The sequence below is a fragment of the Pteropus alecto genome, unplaced genomic scaffold, assembly GCF_000325575.1.
Source record: "Pteropus alecto unplaced genomic scaffold, ASM32557v1 scaffold92, whole genome shotgun sequence".
Classification (NCBI taxonomy): domain Eukaryota; kingdom Metazoa; phylum Chordata; class Mammalia; order Chiroptera; family Pteropodidae; genus Pteropus; species Pteropus alecto.
Genome location: NW_006432447.1, coordinates 3,803,342 through 3,826,735, shown reverse-complemented (window position 1 = coordinate 3,826,735; position 23,394 = coordinate 3,803,342). Strand labels below are relative to the sequence as shown.

Sequence of the window (23,394 nt, the reverse complement as noted above, 5' to 3'; positions counted from 1 at the left end):
ATCCCTCAAGGCCACAACCGTGGAGAGACAGCTAAACCAGGCAATTTAGTGGAAGCTGGAGGCAACCTGGCTCCACTACGAGCACTCAGGTTCTAAAATTAGGCTCTAGCCAGAATCAGAAACCAAAAAAAAAAAGGAGGGGGGAGGGAGTGTTAAGAAAATTTGACGAACCCTGTTTCCAAGTGTAACCCCAAGCATTGCTTCATGAACACACCCTGATTTACAGAGGCCCCAGATGGCAAATCTGGCAGTGTGACAACTGTCCATGTGGCTTGGGTAGGCAGCATGAAGATTTAAAGCCTATTTATACCTACTTTCCGTCAAGACAATATGATATGCCTGGAAGTATCATATCCAATCTTGTTGCACTGTTTTCAAATTCATAGTTAACCAAGTTAAGCTCTAAACTGGTTTAATTCAAAAAGTAGATTTATTGTTGGGGGAACACTGTCCTATGTAACTCAGTGCCCCTGTGATGACACCATATCACAGCAGAGTACAATAACTAATGTCCGTGTATTTTGTAAAATCCCAGAGATAGCAAACAAAAAAAGTTCATATATGTTCTACCTACTATTTAATAAGGCAGGAAAGTATATTTTTTTATTAGTCATGAAAGGTAGCTAAACCGAAAAAATGTTGGTGCTCAAAGAGTAAGATCTAATGCCAGAGGTTTCTTTATGTGCAGCAGACACAAGAGCACTGACATTTCGTCTGGGAAGCTCACCCCTGGTCACTTGCACGGCCATCTCAATCCACGTCCTCAGGGCAGTGAACCACCTGGGTGGGGCCCACAGCTCCTTCAGCCTCGTGGCCTGTGGGACAACAGATTTTCTGTAGGACTTCCGAAACACGGTCCTGTCCCCGTCCTCTGTCCCACACACCGTCCACAAAGAAACAGAGGAAGGGGAACAGACTACATCACAGAGGATGCCGTTAGCGGGCAGGGTGGAAGGGACAGCAAAGACAGGTCCTAATGTGTGTGTTTGGGAGTGGGAATTCAAGAATTAAGGAGAATGTACAACATTTGTTGAGCAATCAATGCATTCGGGCACCAGGCCGAGAACTTTGCATCCTTGTCTGCTTGCATCTTCACAAGAGCCCTATGAGGAAGAGGATCATTACGGAGGTATTATTATGGGGCTGTCGTAGGTCTATCGTCTCCATTTCACACATTCCCCAAAAAGGTAAGCAACTTTCCAGAGGCTATTCAGCTGGTAAACAGTGGAACCAGGATTCAAACTCAGGATTATCTGTTTCCAGTGCCCTTGACCCCTGCCCTTAGCAGAAAAGGCTCTGGGTAAGTTGAAAGCACACTCTGCTCCTGACCACTGAGAAGGTATGACGCATCAAAGTGGCAGAACGTCAGCACCCCAACGAAGCTGCTTCAGTCATGCCCGCTGGAGGCTGTGTACTTATTCCCAGGATGTGGTCTGGGCTCAGACCCTTCTGGAATTGTCCCCTGTGCTTATTATTACCTGAGGCCCAAAAGTCAGCCTCATGATCTCCCAGCACTAATAGCCCCAATGAGTACTCCCCAGCCAGTTTGCTCTCCTCCTTCCCCAGACTTGGCCCTGAGTTATAACTACTTATTTCCAGTCACCCCCAAAAGGGCAAAGATGTCCCATGACCCTGGGCAAATAAAGAAATGCATCATGGGCCCTCTCTGCGGCAGGTCCCCAGAGGAAAGCTGGCCCTAGCAGTGCTACGGTCACCAGAGTGTTTCTTCCGGTAGGGGGATGGCTTTGAAGAACCACAGTACACACTTGGATGTATAAACTTGGTACTTCCCCATGATTTCTCAACTCCCTAAACTCCATTACACTCTCAGCTTGTCCCTCAGCTGGCAGTTGAGAGTGGCAAGGATTAAATAAGGGCCAGCAAGGGTCCACTCCCATCCTACCTTACCTTGCCCTCAAACCACCTATTGTTACTTGGCTAGATTCAGATTTTGAGGAGACCATGAACAAATCAAACATTTAGGTAAATATATTGGTTAAAACCCAAGCATGTAGGGACACAGAGGTTATTACCAATTCAGATCTTCATGCAGCCTTCTCCCTGACGCATCCTTTGCTGTTCCCAGGGTATTCAAGCCCTAGCCCCTTCCAGCTCACTTCAGGTTCAGACCAGAAGCATGCACCTCAGCAGCAGGAGCAGCACAGCCCAGGCCTGGTTCTTGCGTAATGGGGTAAGTCACATGCACTCTAGACTCCTTGGGTTTCTCACCCAGATTCAGAGGTGATGACCAGCATGCTTTCCCCAAAAAGGGGGGACTGAGGGATATGAGGGTCACAGCAGGCTTCAGACAGAGGGCCCCTCTGCTTCTCAGCAACCCCGCCAGGGTTTAGCATAGGGTGTGCACACACAGAGGAAGTGAGGGGGTAGCATTTGGCCTCTGATGGGCTTTGATGTAGGCTTCCAGAAAGTTATATTTTCCCAGTGGTTTCCACAGGAAAATGTAGAGTAGCTTTGCAACAAAAGTATGGCTCTAAAGTAATACAGGAAAAACAATGTAATGAGGTATTAAAATGCAATACCGTTACTCTGAAAATGCAAAACAGATCAGGACTGCTACTGACGTCGCATACTGGTTTCTGATTTCTGAACAGGACCTTATTAGATTGAAGGCTTGGTTACCACATAGCTATTATCGGTCCCCGCCGCATACTCACTGCAGATTTAATAAAGACCAAACCTGCCTCAATGACTTACCCAGAGGGGCTTCTTGAACTTGATCTGGAAACTTAAAACTGGGGAAAAGCAAAGCCAGTTCTCGGCTGGCGTCTTCTCCATCTCGGCTTCCATGGACCGCATTAAAGGGCATCTCTGTGCCGTACTGAGCGCGGAGACTGGAAACATTGGCAAAATGTACAAGACACAATTGTTTCATTTGAAAAGAAATGTTTTTCTCTCTGGCAACATGGTCACCAGCTACCAATCAGCACCCTGTGTTTCTGTAAAATGGCTTTCTCTCTGTTGAAAATGCCAAGAACAACAGCCAGGAGGGTAGTCGCTGACACCTACCCCGTCGTGGCGGCGTTCTGGGCATGTTGCCGGGTGCTTCACATACATGCTCTTATTTAATTTGCATGGCCGCGCTGGGAGGGAGACTGTTATGAGCCCCAGTTTACAGATGCATGAGTCACGGTATATCCCAGAAGCTGCCATTTTGTCGCTGTTACAGCTGAGGCTAGCGTTCTGCCAAGGGCTTGATTCAGTTTGCATGGTTAATGCCCCAGTAACCCCATGAGTTGATGCTAGGACTTCCTGTATGTCAAGCTCTGCCCTAAGCAATATATATATTCATTTAATCTGCACATCAACGTCTGGGGCAGGTCCGACTACTATAGCACCTATTTTTCAGATGAGGAAATCAAGAAACAGAGAGATGAAAGCTGGCCCCACGTCACATAGTAAGAGGAAAAAGAGATCCCGAAAGCTGTGCACTGTACAGTCTCCCCCGTTAGATGCTCATATCCCCATTTACAGACAAGAGAACTGAGGTTCAGGGAAGGGACCTGCCTGAGTATGTGGTAACCTAAGATCTGAGCACTGGGCTTTTCTTTCACTGCCTCATATGTGAATGTTCCTGGCCCCTTACAACTACCAGGTACAACCTCGGCTACTTGGTCTCTTGCTAATTTCTTTCCTACTCGCTGGGCCTCTCATTTTCAAAGAAAAGACCCAGTGAATTTGGCATTGGTGGTGCCCGGCTAGATAACACACAGGGGCAACGAGCAGACCTTGCCCCTAGCACAGTACGCAGAACAGGGTGCTCATGCTCAGGACACCCTGGGTAGGGTGTAGAGGTGCAGAGGGTTGAGTCTACAATGCATATTCCTAGCTCCCAACCAGAGTTTCTGACGTGGCAGGCCTGGGCAGGGCCCTGGAATCTGTATTTCCTGCATAAGTGTTGAAGGTAGTCCTGGGACCATACTACGGGACCCTCTGGCTACAGAGAGAACAGCGAGGACTGGATCCAGCCGCAGCCTTCGGAACAGGGCAGAGTAGGGGAGGAGGCAGCAAGGAGGCAGATCAGAGGAGGCACTCAGTGAAGGGCTGGGGACTGGATCAGAGAGTGAGAATGGCAGGATGTCCTCAAATACATAACAAAGAGGTCAGGGTCTCCCCAAATATATAACAAAGGGGGAGCTTCATGGCCATCAGAGAGCCCTATGTGTTACCCACGATTCTGGGCTAAGCATCGAGCAGGGCTCTCTGCTTCCTTGGATGCAGGTTTTGAGATAAATGAAAGGACCACAGCTGGTGACATCACCTGTCAGGCTGCTTCATCCTTGCCACGTTGGGGTCACAGGGTCCCATGAGGGTTCGCCAGGCGGTGACAACGTCCTCGGTGCCCTCAGTCCTGGTAAGGATCAGAAGGCGGCTTGGTCCACTGCACATGTGATGTACCAGCTTCTCAAATGCCTCCTGAAACATGGAAGAGAAACGGGGACCCAGCAGAGGCTCAGCTGGCTCATCCCACCAGCAGCCTTGCCACCAGCCAGCATGCCTGTGGAGGGAGCCAGGGAGAGGTGGCGGTGATGCCCCACCACACCCAGAGAACCCAGATATAAGTTAAAGGCAGAAAGATGAGACTTTGAGTCGACTCGTTTTTTGATTGAACATGAGACTATAATAGATTACGTAGGCGCATTTGAAAGACCACATAGATGGAAATCATGTGGATGCTGAATAACCAAGGGGTAGGATGTAGTTGAGACTCTTTTTAAGTGCCTCTTTTTAACCCTTCCCCCTTCTTCATGTAACAGCCTTCTGGTTTTCCTTCAGGGAACAGCCCTTCCCCCATTTCACTGGGTCTTAGTCTGGCTGACAACCATAATGCCTAACCATCCCCACCCCCACCCCAGCCCCAGCCCATACACACACACCTCACCTGGGAGGTACGGCCTGACCCAAGCGAGGCCAACCAGACCCTCCCTCCCAAGTAGGTGAGTCACAGGCAGACAACTAGAGAGGGGCTAAACCTCGTTCTCCAAAGGCAGCACCTGAAATGACTGTTCATGAGGGTTTGCTCCTGAGACCCCTAACACTGCCTTGATTCTTCTCCCCAACATCTTCTTGTTCAACTCTTCCTTCGATTCTCTCCCTTCAGCTCTGGGAGTTATGGAGTATCGTTCCAATAAATCCCTGTTTCATTACTTAAGGTGGAGTCAAAATCTCCTCCTTGCAACCGAAGAACTTATACCCGGTATACAGCCTATAACGATTGAGAGAACAAATTCACAGCCCACTTGCTGTTCATATTCTTGTTCTTCCTAATACTCTATTTTGTCCCAAACTAATATCAACCTATAAACATAATGTCGTTGGAGAAAGAGGAGGAAGTGAGAATGTGCTGGATGTATGGAAGCAGAGAAGCTGACCTCTCCGGCTCTGTGTTGGTAGAAGAGTCGCATTTCTGCCTCTGTCATAGTTCTCTCTTCATTTGTTAAAATGTCAAACCCAGCTTCTTGGATCTGTAATTATATATATAAATACATATACATACACACACACACATATTCTAAAAGGGTAAATCAAGCACACACACACACACACAGACACACACACACACACATTCTAAAAGGGTAAATCAAGCACAAGTTCTCATTTAAATGTGTTGAGAAGTAAGAGATAATGGAGAACACCATTATTAAAAGCAGTGGATACCCTCATCATCATATCTGTCCCAATTCGATTTCAGATTTTTAATTTACTTAAATGGAGTCTTGGTTAAAACTCCTTAGAAGCCTTCTTTTTCCTACTAGGACACTGCTGCACAATGCCCTGCCCCTGTTTTTCCACCAGAGAAGACATGAAGACAGTCGGTAGGGTAAGTGTTCTCTCTCTTACCTTCATAATAATCTCATCAGTCTTTCCATGGACAACTGCATCTGGTTTAATGATTGCCAAGGTACAGGACTTCTCTGATGAAACTGCAATAAGTCGAGGATGGTGCTGTCAGACTCTGGGCTCTCAGGAGGCCGTCCACAGGGACCATGCAGCCTCCCAGAGTTCCCTCTCCTGGCCTCTTAATTTGTGCCCCTGCAGATCTAGACTCTAGTAGAAGAGTGAGTCAGGCTCTCCACCTCAACCTCAACCCGGCTGGAAGGGACAGAGATATGCGAGGGACAGAAACCTGGGAAGGAAGGAGTGGAGGAGGGAAGAGGGGAAGAGATTAAAGACTACTCAGGAACAGAAACCCAGAAATCCTGGAAGAGTCAGCCTGTGGGTGGGGGGAGGGGCGGAGGGAGCTGGAGCAGAGGCAGTGCAGGACTGGCCACTCTTGTCTTTTCCGGTCACCCTCTCATAATTTTTGACCTCTGACTGCTGTCTACTGTGTTCTCCTCTTACTCTACTGGCTTCTTGGCCAACTTTTCTTTTTGACTTTCCTGACCTGTGGCCAATAATGGCTCCCCTTGGCCCTGAGTCGACATGACTTTTCAGCACTAACACATACTACCAGATTGCAGCATCGGTCTTCTCTGTCTCAGTCCAAATGCTCCTAAGAGAAGGCCAGATTGGCCAGCTTGCTGTGTGGAGTCAAGGCACCAGTCATAGCTCACTGACCAGTCTCCTGACAGGCTGTCCTTTGGTCAGTGTCCATCGGTTCAACCAGTTGGGGTGCTGAAGAAGGTGCCACATGATTGTCGTTCACCACTCAGGCCCGCGAAAGCTGTAGGGAGCCCTGTGTCCACTCCATGAGCTCACCCCTGTTGTGTTCCTATTTCTACATACCTGGCTTTGGTGAGCTACCTACACTTTCCCACAGGTTTTGGTATCCCCACAGTCTATTTTTTGTTATCAACTTTTACATCGGTTGTGTTGCAACGAAACTTGACAATATCTGCATTTGAGGAGGGCCTCCCACTCTGGAAATCTCAAAAATATGTGAATCGTTTTAAGCAACAACCCTATTCATTTTCTCTGAGTACTATTTCTAACATCCTATGAACACTTAGACTTTAAGAGACTCTTACAGTAAGTTTTCTTATAAATCGAGCAATGCGTGAGAACAGCTAGAAGTGTAAGGTGACAAGGGAAGAGGCTAGACCAGGGGCCTGGACAACTCCGGCCTGAAAAGGGAGCGGAAGAAACGAAGCCAGTGGAGACAAAGCTGCAGAAAGGCCAGAGATATAGAAAGAAAATGAGAAAAGGTTACGAAACCAAGAGACAAGAGGGTTTTGAGAACGAATACATTTTGACAACATCCAAATCTGCAGAAAGAGGCCATAGGAAATAACTGGAAATGGCCCCTTGGATTTGGCACAAAGAAGGTCACTGGTGCCCTGGGGAGCATCAGTTTCGGGGGGAGCAGGCGCAGAGGCCAGATCAGCAAGTCAGGGCAGGAGCAGAAGGTGGGCCAAGGAGTAGAGGAAGCTCAGTGTGAAGGGGAGGAAGGCTATGGGCAAGGACAGGGTTTTGTGTTTTCTAGGTGGAGAGACTTGATTTGACGGGAAATAATGGGGGGAGGGCAGAAAGAAGAGATAATTCGAAAAGGAGGCGACAAATGTTTCCTGTAGAAGCCAAATCAATCGTTTTTCTTTTCACACTTAAAATTTTTTGCTTTTCTAAACTGAGCCTCTTTCCCGGTTAGAATCCAACTCAGAAAGTCCTGAATATTCACACACAAATAAACTGCCTTTCTACTTTATGCAAGAATCAAAATCTTCTTTCTCTTTCCAACTCAGTTCCTGAACTTAGTCCTGGTTTCCCCTGGTGTCTCGGCCGTCGTCCCGGTAACAGCGTTGCTAACTTCCGGCTTCTCTTCACGCTGTCAGGTCAAACTGTTCCTCTCACAGTGGCGGTTCGGGAAGAACTGTGATGCCCAGGCGTACAGACCCCGTGAGCTGATTCTTGGAAGATGAGGGAAAAAGGATAAGGGCTGTGTGTGTGTGTAGAGGGGGGAAGGTGTTTAGTACAGCTGACTTTCTGACGCTTCAGGAAAAAAGGCGAAAAAAAAAAAAACAAAACCGAGCTCTTTAGCTCAGATAAGGACTAAGGAAGCACCAGCATTATTACTTCACATTATTAGTGTCACTACTTTCCATTGTATTAAGTGGAGCTTCTCCCGACGCCTGGTAATTGCCACGAAAGTCACACTCGTTATATTTGAACATGATCAGAAAGCTGTGAAAAGTGCCCAAGATGCCATTAAAGGGAAGAAGGGAGATCTGACGCAGTATGTTTGAAGTTGGGGGACTGGAGACAAAAAGTTTTATAGTTAATCTTCCCAGAGTTCAGATTGCTCAATAAGCTGATTACTCACATATATTTTTGAAAACGCATCAAATCTGAGTCTGCTTGGCCTTTTTGCCTTGCTTGTTGGCTCTACACTCACCCACGTCCTCATCTTCACCACCGTCCTTTTCGTGAGAAAAACGTTCATCTTCATCAGAAAGAGCCTCGTCTTTAATCTAGTGTAGATTGGTCATGAACAGAAAGCAGTCGGCTAATTAAAATCACTACAGAGACTTTTAAAAACCTGAAGAAACCAAAAAAGTAAAGGTCCAAAATATAAGAGCCAAAAAAAAGATGATCAGTTTTGGAAACTATGAGATCCTTTTTCATAGTTGGGTAATGGAGGGGAGTGAGAGCATTCAGAGACGGGGAAATCCGTGCGGATCTTAAAGTTTAGATTCTTTTCGTTTTCACAAGCATTGAGCAGATACGAAGGAGAAAGAAAGACAAAATAGAGAGTTGGCGAGAAGGCAGGAGAAGAATTGAAATGCGAGGGAATATTAAGTGACTAGCTACGCGGTGCAGGGAGGTAGTAAGGAGGGAGCTTGTTTTCTCCCGGAGGAGGCAGAGAATTTGTGATTGTCTTTCTTGGGGGCTGCCAATATTCTGGGGTAAAATATGATTTGTTTTTCATCCATTCTATCAAAATAGGCCTTTGCTATTTGAAACCGAATATGAAAACTTGAACAGTGAACATTAAACAACGTTAAGGCTCTTTTGGCAGATGCTCAAAGCACCAGGAAATACCTCTCTCGACCTAAGGTGTGTCACTTTTCAGAGGCGGCTGATTCTTTGTCTGTGTTATCATAGAAACAATTCGTTAAAATCACAAGTTATGCTGACCCTATTTCTCGTGGTCACGATAGAGCTTAATTTCTCAATTTAAGACATGAACCCGCTAGAATCAGAAGTTAAACTTTCAAGAAGGTGAGGTGAGGACGGCAGGTCACCAGGAGAGATTTCGTCCTGAGGCTGCATTTCTCCTACCCACTGCGTGATTCCATAACTTTATTTTTATTTCCGAGTTCATTGTCAGTGATCCAGAAACCCCTGTTGCAAGTTGAAGTGGGAGATGCAAGGCAAATGGATAAAAGAAGATAAAGTGTTCTGGATGAAGGGGGTGACTTTTTAAAAGAAAGCTTCAAAATGCATACATGTCATAGTGGGCATAACGCTTGCTCTCCCCTGAACTCTCAGTGAGGACGCAGGTGAGCATTTAATGAAGCTTCCAGCTGATCGCGCCAGGAAAATTAGTTGGGGAAGGGGAGGCAATGGCTGGCCTCACCCCAGGAGCACACCTGTGAGCTTACCACTTTCCGTTCTCTGCCTTCGGCCAACACCTTCTTTTCAGCCTCCAGCTGGTCTAGGATGGTTTTCTGCAGCAGTGGGGCATTTGCTCCTCTAACCACAGCCACCAATTCTCCTCCCTGGAATGCAGGACAAATGTGCTGCTCAAGCCACATGAAACCCTCTTCCCAGATATTAATCTCTTTCAAGGCCAGTGGGAGAGTCCAAGAGCTTTGTTTAGCAGTGTGCCCAAGGTCAAGGTTCAAAGCCTCCACCCCTCCTCTGCCTTCCACCCCATGCCTCCTCCTTTCCAAATGTCTTTCAGAGCAACAGGGAGTTAGTTAAGAGAGGGAGAGGGCACACTAGGTTGTGAGTTACTCAGTGTGGCCTACATGTGGCTCATTCACTCAACAAATACCTATTGGGCACTTACTCTGCCAAGCACCAGACAGAGGCAAAGAATATGAACAATAAACATGAAAAGACATAGTCGCCACTCCCAGGGAATGAGAAGCTTGGTGGGCAGAGAGGTGGTCATGTCAAAGAAACAATTACAATAGAACAAGACCATTGCTTTAATAGGGGAATGTACAGGATTCTTAGAATTTAGAGCAAGACTCGATTCCCAACTCTGTCTGGGGTAGTCGGGTGGAGGTGGTATTTGGGGTGAACTTCAATTTCTTGCTTCAACTTTTTCAGCAGCCTCTATGCATATTACGCAGAAAGGAGTGATCTAGAGAGGGAGAAGTTCATGTAGAGTGGGTCCCCCCTGTGTCCACCCGCCCCAGTGAACCTCCCCACAGGGCGAGAGATTGTGATGGAGCCTGCCGGCTGGGCACATGTCCCAACACAGCTGATTATGATGATGCTTTAATCACTACAGGCTCAAGCAAGCAAACCACGTAGTAATGATCCCTTTTCTACAACTGTGCCTTGATGTCAGTTTTACTGTGGGCACATTCTTCTCAACTCCTTCCCATTTCTCCTTCCTGCTTCCACCCATGTTTCATCATATAACTTCAGTCTCCCTACTAAAACCCAAGGCTCAAATAATGTTTTATCATGAACTTCCAATTTATAATACTTTCAGTGCTGAGAACAGGAGCCCAAAGCTTTCCAAACTAAAGAGCCCTGGCCTGTCTATCAGGTGGCCTGGGGGAAGTAGGGGAGGCCCAGTTGCCCTGATGTATGATGAGAGGCTGGACCAGGCCAGGAGGAGCATATCAGGTGTTGCCTTCAAGGCCTGGCAGGTGACCTAAACCTAGGAAGCCAGATGTGACAGTGGACCCTAAGGGTCATGGAGCAGAGCATGGATGTCACACACAGAGACATCCAAATGAACTTCAAAACACTGAACCACTTGACTTTCCTCAACGGCCCCTCTCTTTTCTGACATTCTATAAACATATCTTCATGTTTTATGATTAAATAAAGGTGAATGCAGAGCTTGTCCACCCCACAAAGGGAGAATTCGTGTTCGCTGGAAGTTCCCCTCTATGGAGCAGAGGATAGAGAGCTTGAAACTCTGTTCTCTGAGAGTGAAATCTCAGTCAAGAGTGTTTGAGAGCCAGAAGGAGCATATGCATTTGATGATTCCTATTCTGTATAGCTGGTCAGGAAGTCTGCCCAAGCTCAGAGCGACCTGGGACTTGTGCCATCCACCCCTCACTGCCAGCAAGCAGTGCCCTCAGACCGCCATCCCAATCAAGGGCCTGCATTACCATGACTGAAGGACATTGTTCTTAGCCTAAATAAGGACGGCCAAGGAGAAAACCACATGACTCGTCTGAATCGGCGAGGCTCCCTGGTGACTCCCAGTGAGAATTAATGCCAATGAGACTCATCTCTCTGAATGCCAATGATGTGCAACCATCAAATACTTCTGGTTCTGAAAATGTACTTACTGCGTAAAACAGAAAGGTCGGCTCACACCTCCCGCGGTATTTTTCAAGGACATCGAGACTGTCTGCCTCCGCCTAAAGAAAACAAGCTGTTGGCGGGACCCTGGGGCACACAGCATGTACAGGGGCATGATGGCAGGAGAACTGCACAGGACAATTCACACACACACACACACCACACACACACACACACCACACATACCACACACACACACACACCACACATACTACACACATACCACACACACACATACCACACACACACACACACCACGCATACCACACACACACACACACACACACACACACCACACACATGATGACCACCCTCCTCAGGTGAAACCCTGGCTCGCTCTCATGCTTCTCCTTTTATTGTTTTTCATCAGAATCATAACAACTGTCCTCTCAACATATTGGCAGAAACTGTTGGCAGTGTACTTTTAAGAATAAAACGAGGAGCGAACAACGGTTTCTCCTGCTCCCCACCTAGCTGCCCCTCCGCTAACATCGTCGCTGCCATGATGGGCAGGGCAGCCACAGAGCGGGCAGGTCCTCCATGAGGAACCCCGTACATGGACATAACGACTCCCCGTCCAGGCATTTCCTGCACACATGCCACAGAAGTGTCAAAACTGATGCCTAAGGGAGGAAGGGCAAAGTCCACGAAGTCAAACTTGTTGTGAGCTTAGCGTGAGGTTTATTTTCTCCTGTGTTCTATCTATGAGCCTCAAACCTATGCAGCTTATCTAACGACTCTTACATACTTCTGTGGAATTTCTTCCCATTTCCATACATTAATCCAAGTAAACATTTGCACAAAGTTCCCCTTTATGGAGCAGAGGATGGAAACCTTGAAACCCTGTGCTCTGAAAGTGAAACTTCAGCGTTCACGGCATTGTGAGCCAAGGAGGAGCACACGCACTGGAGTGACGCATGTTCCGTCCCTGCATACAGCATCCAGAGACTGCGCCAGCCCAGGGGACTGTCAGCGAGCCGGGCCTGGAGTGGGAATCTTCATCTCTCAAGAAATTATGAAGTATCAGACTGATAACAGAAAAATCCACAGCTGATGCCTTCTCAACAATCTGTAAAAAGGCAGCTCACACTTCCTGTTCCTGTTTTTAAATGTTTTAACAATGTTTTATGACATTCTGCTGAGAGAGGTCTCACCAATGCAAAATGCAGAAGGTCCAGGCCAACCTCGATCCTCATCTTCTGGAACAGGCTCACCACGGGTCTGCAGGGGCCACACCAGCCTTGGTAGACGTCAACAACTGTGTGGGACCAAGAAGCAGGAACGTTCAGTGAGCACCAGTGCCCACCATGTCAGGCAAAATTCATCCCGGCGCATTCTAACCCCCTCAGATGGATATCTGTTGGCAGGGATATTAATGGTTATAGACATTTATTATCCCATCAGACTATGAACAAGCATGGAAACACAGCTACTCCTCATTCTTAGGAACTCAGTGTTCTGAATTTTAAACGTAACGAAGTAGATAGAGTGAAGAATCATTTTCTCAGCATGGACCTTAAGGAATTTTCAGGCTACATTCAGGGTCAGGCCTAGCCCAGAATGGCTGTCAATAAATATTTGAGCTGGACTGAACCCATGGAGTCTAAAAGGAAGAAGTCACTGTAGGTGACCTGTCAATCAACTCTTAGCTACTTCGATAATAAACACAGCTTTGGCCTTTCCCCTTGATGAATTGAAAGCCCCTTGCTTAGGGTAGAGAGTTTTATTTACTCTATACAATCAACACTGTTTTCCTGGAAAATTAACCTGATAGAGAGTAGGTGGAAACTCGGATACCTTTTTCTTCTTTGGTCCCAATCAGTAGAGTGTGCCAGGGCTGGGTGTGAAGGAACATCTCATCTGCCCTCCACCATAAGGCCTGTAAGGAAGCTAGGCCAGCTCATGAGCACTGATACATATGGAATCATGAAGATACAGCAAGTGCTAAATTGGGATATACCCATGGTCACATTTTAAAGGAAGGATGTCCTCCAAAACCCTCAACACTCAGACATCACGCCAAATCCACACAGGTGGGCATTTCTGTTCAGCAGCTAGCATGGCACGATCACAGGGAGATAATATAGACCCTGTATATAAACCATCAGGTCTGCCAAAACATTATAGCATGCAATTTGTGATTTTATTTTTTGAAGATTCACTTCACGTTTTTCCCATCATGTGAGAACTATGAATAAAACACGATATAAATTATCATTAGTAAAATCGGCATAGACTCTGGCAGCACAGGACCGTACTAATCAGGGAAGGAAGGCTTCCCAGTGGAGGGGTGACTTGCATTGGGCATTGTGGGAAATGCCAGGCTTTGATGGGCAGAGAGGGAGGCCATGGTGGAAGCATGGGCAGCCAGGCACAGATGGAGGGTTCAGGGGCTGCTGGGCAGCATGCTGGACCAGACCTGCCTGGGGGCGGGCTATGGGAAGTGGTGGCAGAGACCACTGAAGGAGTGTGGAATGTGGGTTTGTGGAGTTTCATCCTGATTTCTAGGAAATGAGGAATCACAGTAAGTTTTAGAAAGGAGAGGGAGTTAATCTATACTAAGTGGCAAGGGGGCACCTGAACTTCACTTTTCTCTAAAAACAAACAAACAAACAAAAACCAGACAATGAAATGCATATTATTATCCCCCAAACAAACAAACAAACAAAAACCAGACAATGAAATGCATATTATTATCCCACTACAGAAATGAAAAAACTGAAGTTCAAAGAGATAAAGTTACTGACCCATGGTAAAAAAATAAAAATTCTCAAGCAGTAGAACCAAATTTCGAACCCAGGTTTGTCTGATGCCATAACCCAACTTTTTCAGCTGCTCCAGGAAAGAAGGAAAGATGCACGAATTCAGGACTATTGGTTGGTTCAGCCTAACGTCAGAGTTTGGCAGAGAAAGTGAGAACCAAACTGGGTATGGGAGGGATGAGGAAGCCAGACACGGGGGTGGCAGTAGGGATGGGAGGGAAGGAACAGAAGAATCCATGCGACTTTGAAAGGGAGGCTGAAAGACTGGGCGTGAAAGTAATGTGGATGTGCAAAGGACTCCACCTTTGAGCCTGGCAGAGAAAAAGAACTGGGTGGAGGCAGGGAGAGACTGTTTGAGGGAGAAAAGTGAACTCGATTCTAGATACACTGTGTTTCCAGTGCCAACCGGAGACTCTAAGCAAGTGGCCCCAAAGGCAGCCAGGCACCAGCAGGGGCAGGAGCAGGGTTCGGGCTCCTCGGCACCTAGGGTGGGGGTGGAGCCCTGGGTTTCTCTGAAGAAGACGACTTCACAGTTGAGGTACTTGGGGATTTCAATACACCAAATTAATGGGTGAGAAAGGCATTTGGGTCAAGCCAGAGAAAAGTCTTTGAAGACTTAGAGGACTCTGTATCCAGGCCCACCAAGCCCCAGTGGAAGAAAATTGGGGCCCAGTTAGCTATAAATCTCTATGTAAGATTTGCATCGATAGTTCTGCCCAGTCATTTGTATCAGCTTCCCATCTCCTCTTGCGCACCCTGGCTCCCCAAGGAGTGGTGTGGACGAAGGGGGGCAGGGACTAGAGAAGTACATGAAGAGTTTGGTTCTGAAAGGCAGGAAGCAAAACAGAGAGGATACCTGGAAGGAATGGTAGAGAAAATGAAAAGGGGCGTGTGTGTGTGTGTGTGTGTGCGTGTGTGTGTGCGCGCGTGCGTGTATGCATGCACGGGTATATCTGAATAGACTACTGCATGTTGGAAGGCAGATGAAAGTAAGCTAACAGAAGGCAAGACTTCCAAGATGGTGGTTGACTCTGGAAGCAAATTTCTGCTGGCTCTAGAAAGAGGGACAAGCATGTCTTCCTTGAGACTGCCTGATGAGAAGGGGCAGACGAGCCCCTGCTGCCTTCCGTCAACACAGACCTTTGCACAGCTTAGAGCAAGGTAGAGAGTCTACACACAATACATGTTAGCTATGATCACATAGAGCAGATTCTCAAAAGTCGATGAGGGAATAGTTTTCTAACTGCTGTTAAAAAAAAAATAGAAGTTTCCCCTGGAGCCATGTTCTAGTTGCACAGACGAGACACATGGACAAAACAGTTAAGACTTGGCACCATCAAAAAAGCTTTGTAATTCTTCAAGTAGTAAAGTGTGGCAAGACTTCCACCCACGCTACTGGATCAATGCAACCAGCATTTATTTAGCACCCACTCAGCCCCAGGCCTGGGCAAGTCAGCGACAGATGGAGATGAAAAAGACAATGCCACCTGGTTTAAACTCTAAGGGGAAAGCCATGAGGGCCACCACATGGGGAACACCAAGCTAGGTGTATGCTGGGGGCGTTGAGATGGAGTCCCAGCAAATGCCCTAGAGACTACCAGGGAGAAGTGAGCACACAGAGGTTCAAGAAAGCTGTCATGCAGGGAGGCTGCTTTTGGGCTGGCCCTGGAAATGAGGAAGATCTCTACAGGTTGTGATGGGGCCATATTCCAGACAGTAGGAACAACACGCATAAAAGCGAAGAAGGGGGAAAACCTCTGGCATGTTCAGGAAACAGGTTGGAGCTCAGAACACACAGAGAACAGGTGATTATGAGTCTAGAAAGATAGATTGTGTCATAAGAGGGTGGGGGGCAGTGACAACAGAGAGAGATAAGAGCAGATATAAGCTGATTGATCTAGTATATTGATGGAGAGAAGAACTGAGCAGACGCATATGCACAGAGAGAAATGGAGCCCAGAGATATCTAAAGTAAATGAAGAAGAAAGAGGAATAGTGGGGGAGTGGGGTGTGGTAGGCAGCCTCTAAGATTCCTCCGGTGATTCCTGTCTCCAGGGATTTATGCCTTTGTGTACTCCTCTGCCCTAGAATGTGGGCGGGGACTCTAGTGGCTGGTTTCTAACAAATAGAATATGGCAAGAAGCAATGGGATGTCACTTTTGAGATTGGGTTACAAAAAGACTATGACTTTCACCTCTCTCTCTCCCTGCTCCTCTTGTGTGTGTGCGCGTCTCTCTCTCTCTCTCTCTCTCCACCCCCCCACCCCAACCCCCCTGTCTCCCTTCCTCCCTCCTTCCCTCCTTCCCTCCTTCCTTCCTTCCCTCCTTCCTTCCTTCCCTCTCCCTCTTCCTCTCTGCCCTGCTCTGCGGGAAGCAAGTTACCATGTTGTGAGTAACCTTGTAGAGAAATTAATGAAATTAATGGCAAGAAATTAGTGTCTCTGACCAACAGACAACAAGGAGCCGAATCCTGCCAATAGGCACATGAAAGAACTTGGAAACGACCTTCTAAGATCTGCCAAAGCCACATGACAAAGCTTGGAAACAAATTTGACAAAGCTGAGCCTTGACATTCCCTGTCTAACTTCTTAAATGCAATTTGGTGAGGAACCCTGAGCCAGAGGCACCCAGCTAAACAACACCTGAATTCTGGACCCACAGAAACTGTGGGATAATAAATGTTTATTGTTGTAAACCACTAAATTTGGGGCTAAATTGTTGTACAACAATAGGTAACTGACACAAGGAGGATCAAGGACAGTGGCTGTGCTGTTTCCTAATGACCATGCATGTAGTTCCTAGTTCCAGCCCCTTGGGATAACTGGCTCTCCTTCCGGCCCTTGAGTTCCAAGGGATCGTGATATTCCTTCCAGGGCCCTCCCCTTTCGTGCCTCAGGTAATTAGAAGAAGGTTCTGTTTCTTAAAACCAAACAACACCTGAGTGTGACAAATCACCTCTAAAACAAAGGAACCCTGTTATCTGCCGGCACTGACTAGTTTCTTGTACTGAACTTACCAACAGGTGTTCAAGCCAGATATGTATGTACAAAGAAATTACCTGGTTCTTTATTCATGAAAATCAAGGTTATAGGAAAATGGTGGTCATTGCAGCTTTTCTCTTCATGATTCAAATCTGTCACTTGGCAATTTTGAAAAGAATAGATCTAAAAAGATTATCTTAAATTACCAGTTACTCCTTTGGAACTGAGCATTTCTTCCCAAAGCTCCTGGGTGCTGATGTTGACCTAACATCAAAGAGGAACAAACACTGTATTACTGAGAGCACCGATGTGGCAACAATTTAATACATTTGCTCGATCCAGATTCCCTCTCTCTCACTCTCCCTCAATGAAATAGTTACAAACACAACTCGAGCTGTCCTCTTTCCCCAATCTTCTTTTCTTTTTCTCTCTCTCCCTGCCTCCTTCCCCAGGAACAATAAACACTATCCTAAGAAAATCTCAGATATTTTTAAGAAAGTAATTTTTACTTGTTACTTGTCCACGAACAATACATAAAATTGTTTTGTGCCTGCAAATGTACATAAATAGTAACATATTGTAGATATTCTTTTGTAATTTGTATTTTCATTCAACAATGTTTTGACATTTTTATTTATGCACAGATACTTGTTTTTTCTTTTTTGTCTTCTTATACATTTTATTGATATAAATTATGTAGCTTGAAATATACAGAATAACGTGTTACGGTCCGATGAGTTTTGGCAAATGTGTACATCCATGTAACCACATCCCTATCACAACACGGAACATTTCCATCACCCCAGAAAGTTCCCTCATGTCTCCTCCCGGGCACTGCCCTCTCCCCACCCTAGGTAGTCACTGATCTGCTTTCTGTCACAACAGACTTGTTCTGCCTATTCTGAAACTTCATGTAAATTAAATAATACAGCATATATTATTTTTTGCTGGCTTTTTTCATTAGAATATTTTAAGGATCCATCTGTGTAGTTATGTGTCAGTAATTCATTTTTATTCCTAAGCAAATTCCATTGTATGACTATATCATAATTTGCTTGATGGATATTTGGGTTACTTCCAATTTGGAGCTATTATGAATAAAAACTTATGACCATTCTTGTTAAATCTTACTGAGTTTATGTTTTCCTTTCTCTTTGGTCAGTAAATACCTAGGAGTCAAGTTGCTAGGACATAGGGTAAATGTATGTTCAATGTAATAAGAAACTGCCTGCACTTTTCCTAAAGTGGTTGTACCATTTTAAACTTCCATTAGCAAAGTATTAGAGTTCTAGTTGCTCCACATTCACAGCAATATTTGATGATGTCTTTTTTTTTTTTAGCCACACTAACGGTAATATAGTGATATCTCGTTATAGCTGTAATTTCATTTTCCTGGTGACTAATAGTGTTGAGCATTATTTAATGTTCTTATCAGCCATTTGTATATCTCCTCTGAGAAGTGCCCATTGGCTGTTCATTTCCTTTACTGGATTGTTGGACTTTTTATTAGATTATAGAGGGTTTCTTAATATATTTTGGGTATAAGCTCTTTGTCAGAATTATGTATTGTAAATATTTTCTCTAAGTCTGTGGTTCATCTATTCATTTCCTTAATAGTTAGTATCTTTTGTTGAACAGAAGTTTTAATATTAATCAAATCTAATTTATGAAATTTGTTTTATAATTAGTGCTTTCTATGTCCTTCTGAAAAAAATCTTTCCTCAAAGTCACTAAGATGCTCTCCTATTTTCTTCTAAAAGCTTTATAATTTAAGCTTTCATATTTAAGTTTGTGACCCATCTGAAATTAATTTCTATGTGTGTTACAAGGGAAAGATTGTGGTTAATTTTCTTCCATGTAGACATACAGTTGTTTCTACAAAATTTGTTGAAAAGATTTATTTCCCCATAAAACCGTTTTGGTCCTTTTGTTGAAAACCAATTGACTGCATAAGTATGGGTTTATTTTGGATTCTATTCTGTTTCATTGACCTATTTATCTATTTTTATGCCAGTACCACAATATTTTGATTAGTGTAGCTTTATAATAAATCTTGGAATCAGGCAGTGTGAGGCCTCCATATTTGTTCTTCTTTTTCAAGATTATTTTGGCTATTCTAGGTCCTTTGCTTTTCTATATACATTTTAGAACCAGCCTGGCAATTTCTGCAAAAGCTCCTATAGAGATTTGAATTAGGATTGCATTGATTCCATGGTTCAATTTAGGAAAAAATTGAAATATTAACAACCTTGAGTCTTCCAGTCCGTGAATATGACGTTTCTCATCATTTATTAAATCTTCCTTCATTTCCTTAGCAATGTTTTGTAGTTCTGTATATGCATTTTTCACTTTTTGTTAAATATATCCAAATATCCACATCAGAAATAATTAACAGTTAAATTTATTGCCATTTCTTCACATTGTTTTCTTATCTACAAAGTATTCTGGTTTACATCAAAAATTAAATTCAAGGAGAAATACATATTATCCTCTTTATAAATAGTATAAAGTATATATTTTTATATAATGTTTTTATTTTGAAACAATTTCAAACTTACAGAAAATATGCAAGTATAGTATAAAGGACTTTTTTTCCTTCGAATTATTTGAAAGTAAATTACCAACCTGACATCCCATTATTCCTGAATACATACATTATCCTACATAACCACAATACAACCATCAAAATCGGGAAATAAACTCTGAGCCTCAGACCCTATTCTAGTTTTACCAATTGTTCCAATAAAGTCCTCAATAGCAAAGTCTCCAATCAAATCATGTGTTAGATCTGTCAAGTCTCTTTAGTTTCCTTCAGTCTAGAATAGTTCTTCAGTCTTTCTTTGATTTTTATGACCTCGACACTTTTGAAGACTACATGCTGGTTATTTTGCAGAATGTCCCTCAGTTTGGGTGTGTCTGATGTTTCCTGCTGTTTTTTTGCTGTGCATCTTCTGCTATTGGTTGGAACTGGTTGGAATTGGTTGGAACTGGTTGGAACTGGTTGGAATTGGTTGGAGTGTCAGAGAAGCAGATGAGTGTTCCTCTCATTGTATCCTATCAGGTGACACACAATTTCCATCTGCCTCATTACTGCTGGTGTTCACTTTGATCATTTGATTAAGGTGGCCTGCCAGGCCCCTCCACTGTAAAATTATTCTTTCCCTTTGTAATTAGTAAGTTTTTGTGGGGAGCTGTTTTGAAACTATATACATTAAAAGACCATGACAATTACTACTTGTTCTTAAAACAGGTATGCTAAGGTCTTTGTTTCTTTAAATGGGCTGAAAACATATAATATCTGCAAATCCTCTATCAAAGCTCCATTTTTCTGAAGAAATCATGCGTCCTAACTTTTTTGTTTTGATTTAAAAAAAGAAAAAAAGAAAAACTAGAAAAGTCTTCTCGATGCCTTAAATGAGATGAGAGAGTTGGACTGATGTCATGCTGGGCCCACAACTGTAGTTCCAAGGAAAGCGATGGAAAGGTTCAGAAGAGCCCCCACCGCCCCCTCTCACAACAGTCACTTTCAAAGGCTCATCTGTCAGTCAGTGGCAGCGATCTGTGGAGCATCCCTGTGGTGGAATGAGCTATGCCACACCAGCAGTGAGGCCAGGGGCCTTTGGACAGTTGAAGAATTTCTCTCCTAGGAGCAGGAACGGAACAGTATGGGGTATGGAATGAATGGGGAATGTATGGCACCTTTTGACCACACTGTCTCTGGATGTCTTAACGATTTCTGTCTCAGTTGCAGAAAGAACCCTAAATAGTCTTACCCAGAAAGAGGACAGGGTTCCTAGGATGACAGACCATAGAGCATTGCTCTCAAGGAGTTGACCTGGTAGAGAGACAATGCTTACACAGACGCCTCAGTACACACCCCCTTTCCCTCCCCCCTCAGCAGATGGGAACACTTACTTTGAGTACAGCATTACACTCAGAGCTCTGGGTAAGACAGATGAAAAATGATTGCTAAAAACTGTTATTACCCCCAAAGGGGATATATGGTATAGACACATGAAAGGATAATCATATGAGGCAAAAATCTTAGAGCCACCGGAGACAGCATTCAGACCAGCATGGAGGTATCTAAAGGAGTCTATCACAACAACTCTGCAGGTTATATATTATCCCTCCTGTTTACAAAAAGGATTTAGAGGCTCAGAGAGGTTGAGGAAATCCTTCAGGCAGCAATAAGTGCTAGGACCAGGTGCTTAGAATTTATTTAAAGACAGAATGTAGACAGATGGAAAGTTTCATAACTCTAGACTACCAGAACATCAAGGCTAGAAGGCCCTAAGGGTTGATTCATCCAACATCCTCATTCTACAGATGGGTAAGCTTATATAGCCGTGGGAGGTTATGTGATTATCCAAAGTCCCAGAGTTGGCTAAGAGAAGAATCAAGAACTACATCAGGTCTTTGGGCTTCCAGTCCAAAGCTCTTTCCTCCTTCTATATGCTATCCTTAGACTGACATTGCTTTCTTGCTTTCTAAATCACTAAGCTTTTGAAATTCTTGTGCAAAGTGCTGGTACCACCAAGGACAATGAAAGAGAAATCATGTGTCTCAAGACCACTGTTGCTCTACTATCCAGGAGGTATCCTGATGGGTAGAACTAACTATCAGGCATTTTTAAGTGCACTTTAAAATGTACCCATATAACAGATAATCCATATGGTCTCCTTATGACAAAGCACTCCCTCCCAATTCTATGGCAGGTGCCTGCATGTTTGTACTTTCATTTTAGAATCACTCACTACTTATTGTCCAGGACCAGAAAAAAAGAGCAAATGCTGGCTTACAGATTCACTTGTCCTAGGCACAAATGAAGGAAGGCACTTTATATGAAAAAATGCACAGCACATAAAATAGCAAAACATATTTGTTAAATAAATGAATGAATGAAAAGAGCAGTTGTGAGAGAACCAGGTCTCTGGAGAGCACACAGTTACAGATGCATGCCCAAGCTCAAAAGAACCTATATTATATTCTTGCAGTAAGTTCCAATTATATTTAAACAAACAAACAAAAAAGTTATACTAAATTATATTGCTCAATATTTTCTTGGTTTTGTAGTTTTATTTTAACTCATGTTTGGATTTTAAGGCCGCATAAGCATTATAAGCATAAAGAACTTAAACCTAATGTTATGTTTGCTTATAGTCAAGTGTACAAAAAAATTTGTCCCCACTAGGGGTCCTAGATCTATATTCAAGTTTGAGAACACTATCATATACTGCCAGCAAACAGAACATCACTTCTATATTACACTTTCCGTTCCACACTGTCCTCCTCATCCCTCAATCCCAACTTAGTGTTGGTAGCAAGCTTACCTGCAGGGCAGTTTCCTTCTTCTTGCTGCCCATGGCCCTGCAAAGAAAACAGAAGCCCTGTTACTGCTGGCTGGAGCCTGCCCCGGGCCGCAGCCTCTGAACAGCTGCGCGGATCAGCGAGCCTCCTTTAGACAAAGCATCCCCTCCCCAACCACTCGTCCCTTTAAGGTAAATATAAGTGGGAGCAAATAAATGCACTGATGAAAAATAAACACTGCACAGGGGAAGCGGAACCTGCAGCCCATGAGCCTGTGGCTTGCCAGGGAGTTTTTCTGCGGATTTGTGAAACCCCTTCCTAGCCGCAGAGCCTGCCGAATGGCGCGCGCAGAGGCCGGAGTAAGAGCTCCAGGCGATTGCATCCGAGCTTCGGCACAAGAATTCGGGCGGAAAAAAAGGCCACAAAACACTTATTCCTACTGTTAAATGTATTCCTGGGAAATTGAAACACGGCGTACTCTTTCGACAGGTACACGGTCTTAAACGTGCAGCTAGAGTTTCCAACTCAGTCTGCGGCAACCCAGCCACGGTCGTCATGGCAACACAGCCTAATGCCAAATCAGCCAGGTAATAAACATGCGTACATGTAAGCCGCGCCCCCTCTGAGCCCTGCGGAAAGGCAGGAGGGAGTCCCGCCCCCTGCCTTCGGAATTGGACTGAATGAACGCTTTCATTGGCTGAGGCGTTTGTCAGTATCTGGGGGATTTGGACCCACTCAGCAGAGACCACGTGTTTCTAGGTATATACAATTGCATCGCTGAATCCCTGCATCCCCCCTGCCCCATCAGGGCTGGTGTGCAGGGTTTTTTTTTTTTTACCGTTTCTTAATGCATACCAGGAAGAGTGGCTCCCCTTTTTGAAACCTAGGGCG

The 23,394-nt window shown here is 44.8% G+C and overlaps 1 protein-coding gene across 1 annotated transcript; it reads right to left on the bottom strand.

Annotated features, from left to right (window-relative positions):
- Positions 1 to 750: 750 nt before the first annotated feature.
- Positions 751 to 23,062, bottom strand: NME9 (NME/NM23 family member 9). Its single transcript, XM_006907285.3, has 12 exons — positions 22,982 to 23,062; positions 22,527 to 22,563; positions 17,400 to 17,457; positions 12,606 to 12,709; positions 11,439 to 11,510; positions 9,558 to 9,674; positions 8,348 to 8,423; positions 5,860 to 5,942; positions 5,391 to 5,483; positions 4,280 to 4,434; positions 2,716 to 2,852; positions 751 to 815 (listed from the first exon to the last, which is right to left on the bottom strand). Exons 2-12 carry the CDS (start codon positions 22,557 to 22,559, stop codon positions 751 to 753), a joined length of 993 nt encoding a protein of 330 aa, XP_006907347.1. The 5' UTR covers positions 22,560 to 22,563; positions 22,982 to 23,062.
- Between the last annotated feature and the right edge of the window lie 332 nt (positions 23,063 to 23,394).

What these genes read in the sequence shown, in the direction of transcription:
- NME9 (XM_006907285.3), bottom strand. Translation starts at nt 22,559, where the DNA reads ATGGGCAGCAAGAAGAAGGAAACTGCCCTGCAG. An exon ending in CAGTTCCAAAGGAGTAACTG is followed by an intron (nt 12,710 to 17,399) that starts GTAATTTAAGAT and finishes GGTCCCACACAG; the next exon opens with TTGTTGACGTCTACCAAGGC. An exon ending in CTGATGAGATTATTATGAAG is followed by an intron (nt 5,484 to 5,859) that starts GTAAGAGAGAGA and finishes ATATAATTACAG; the next exon opens with ATCCAAGAAGCTGGGTTTGA.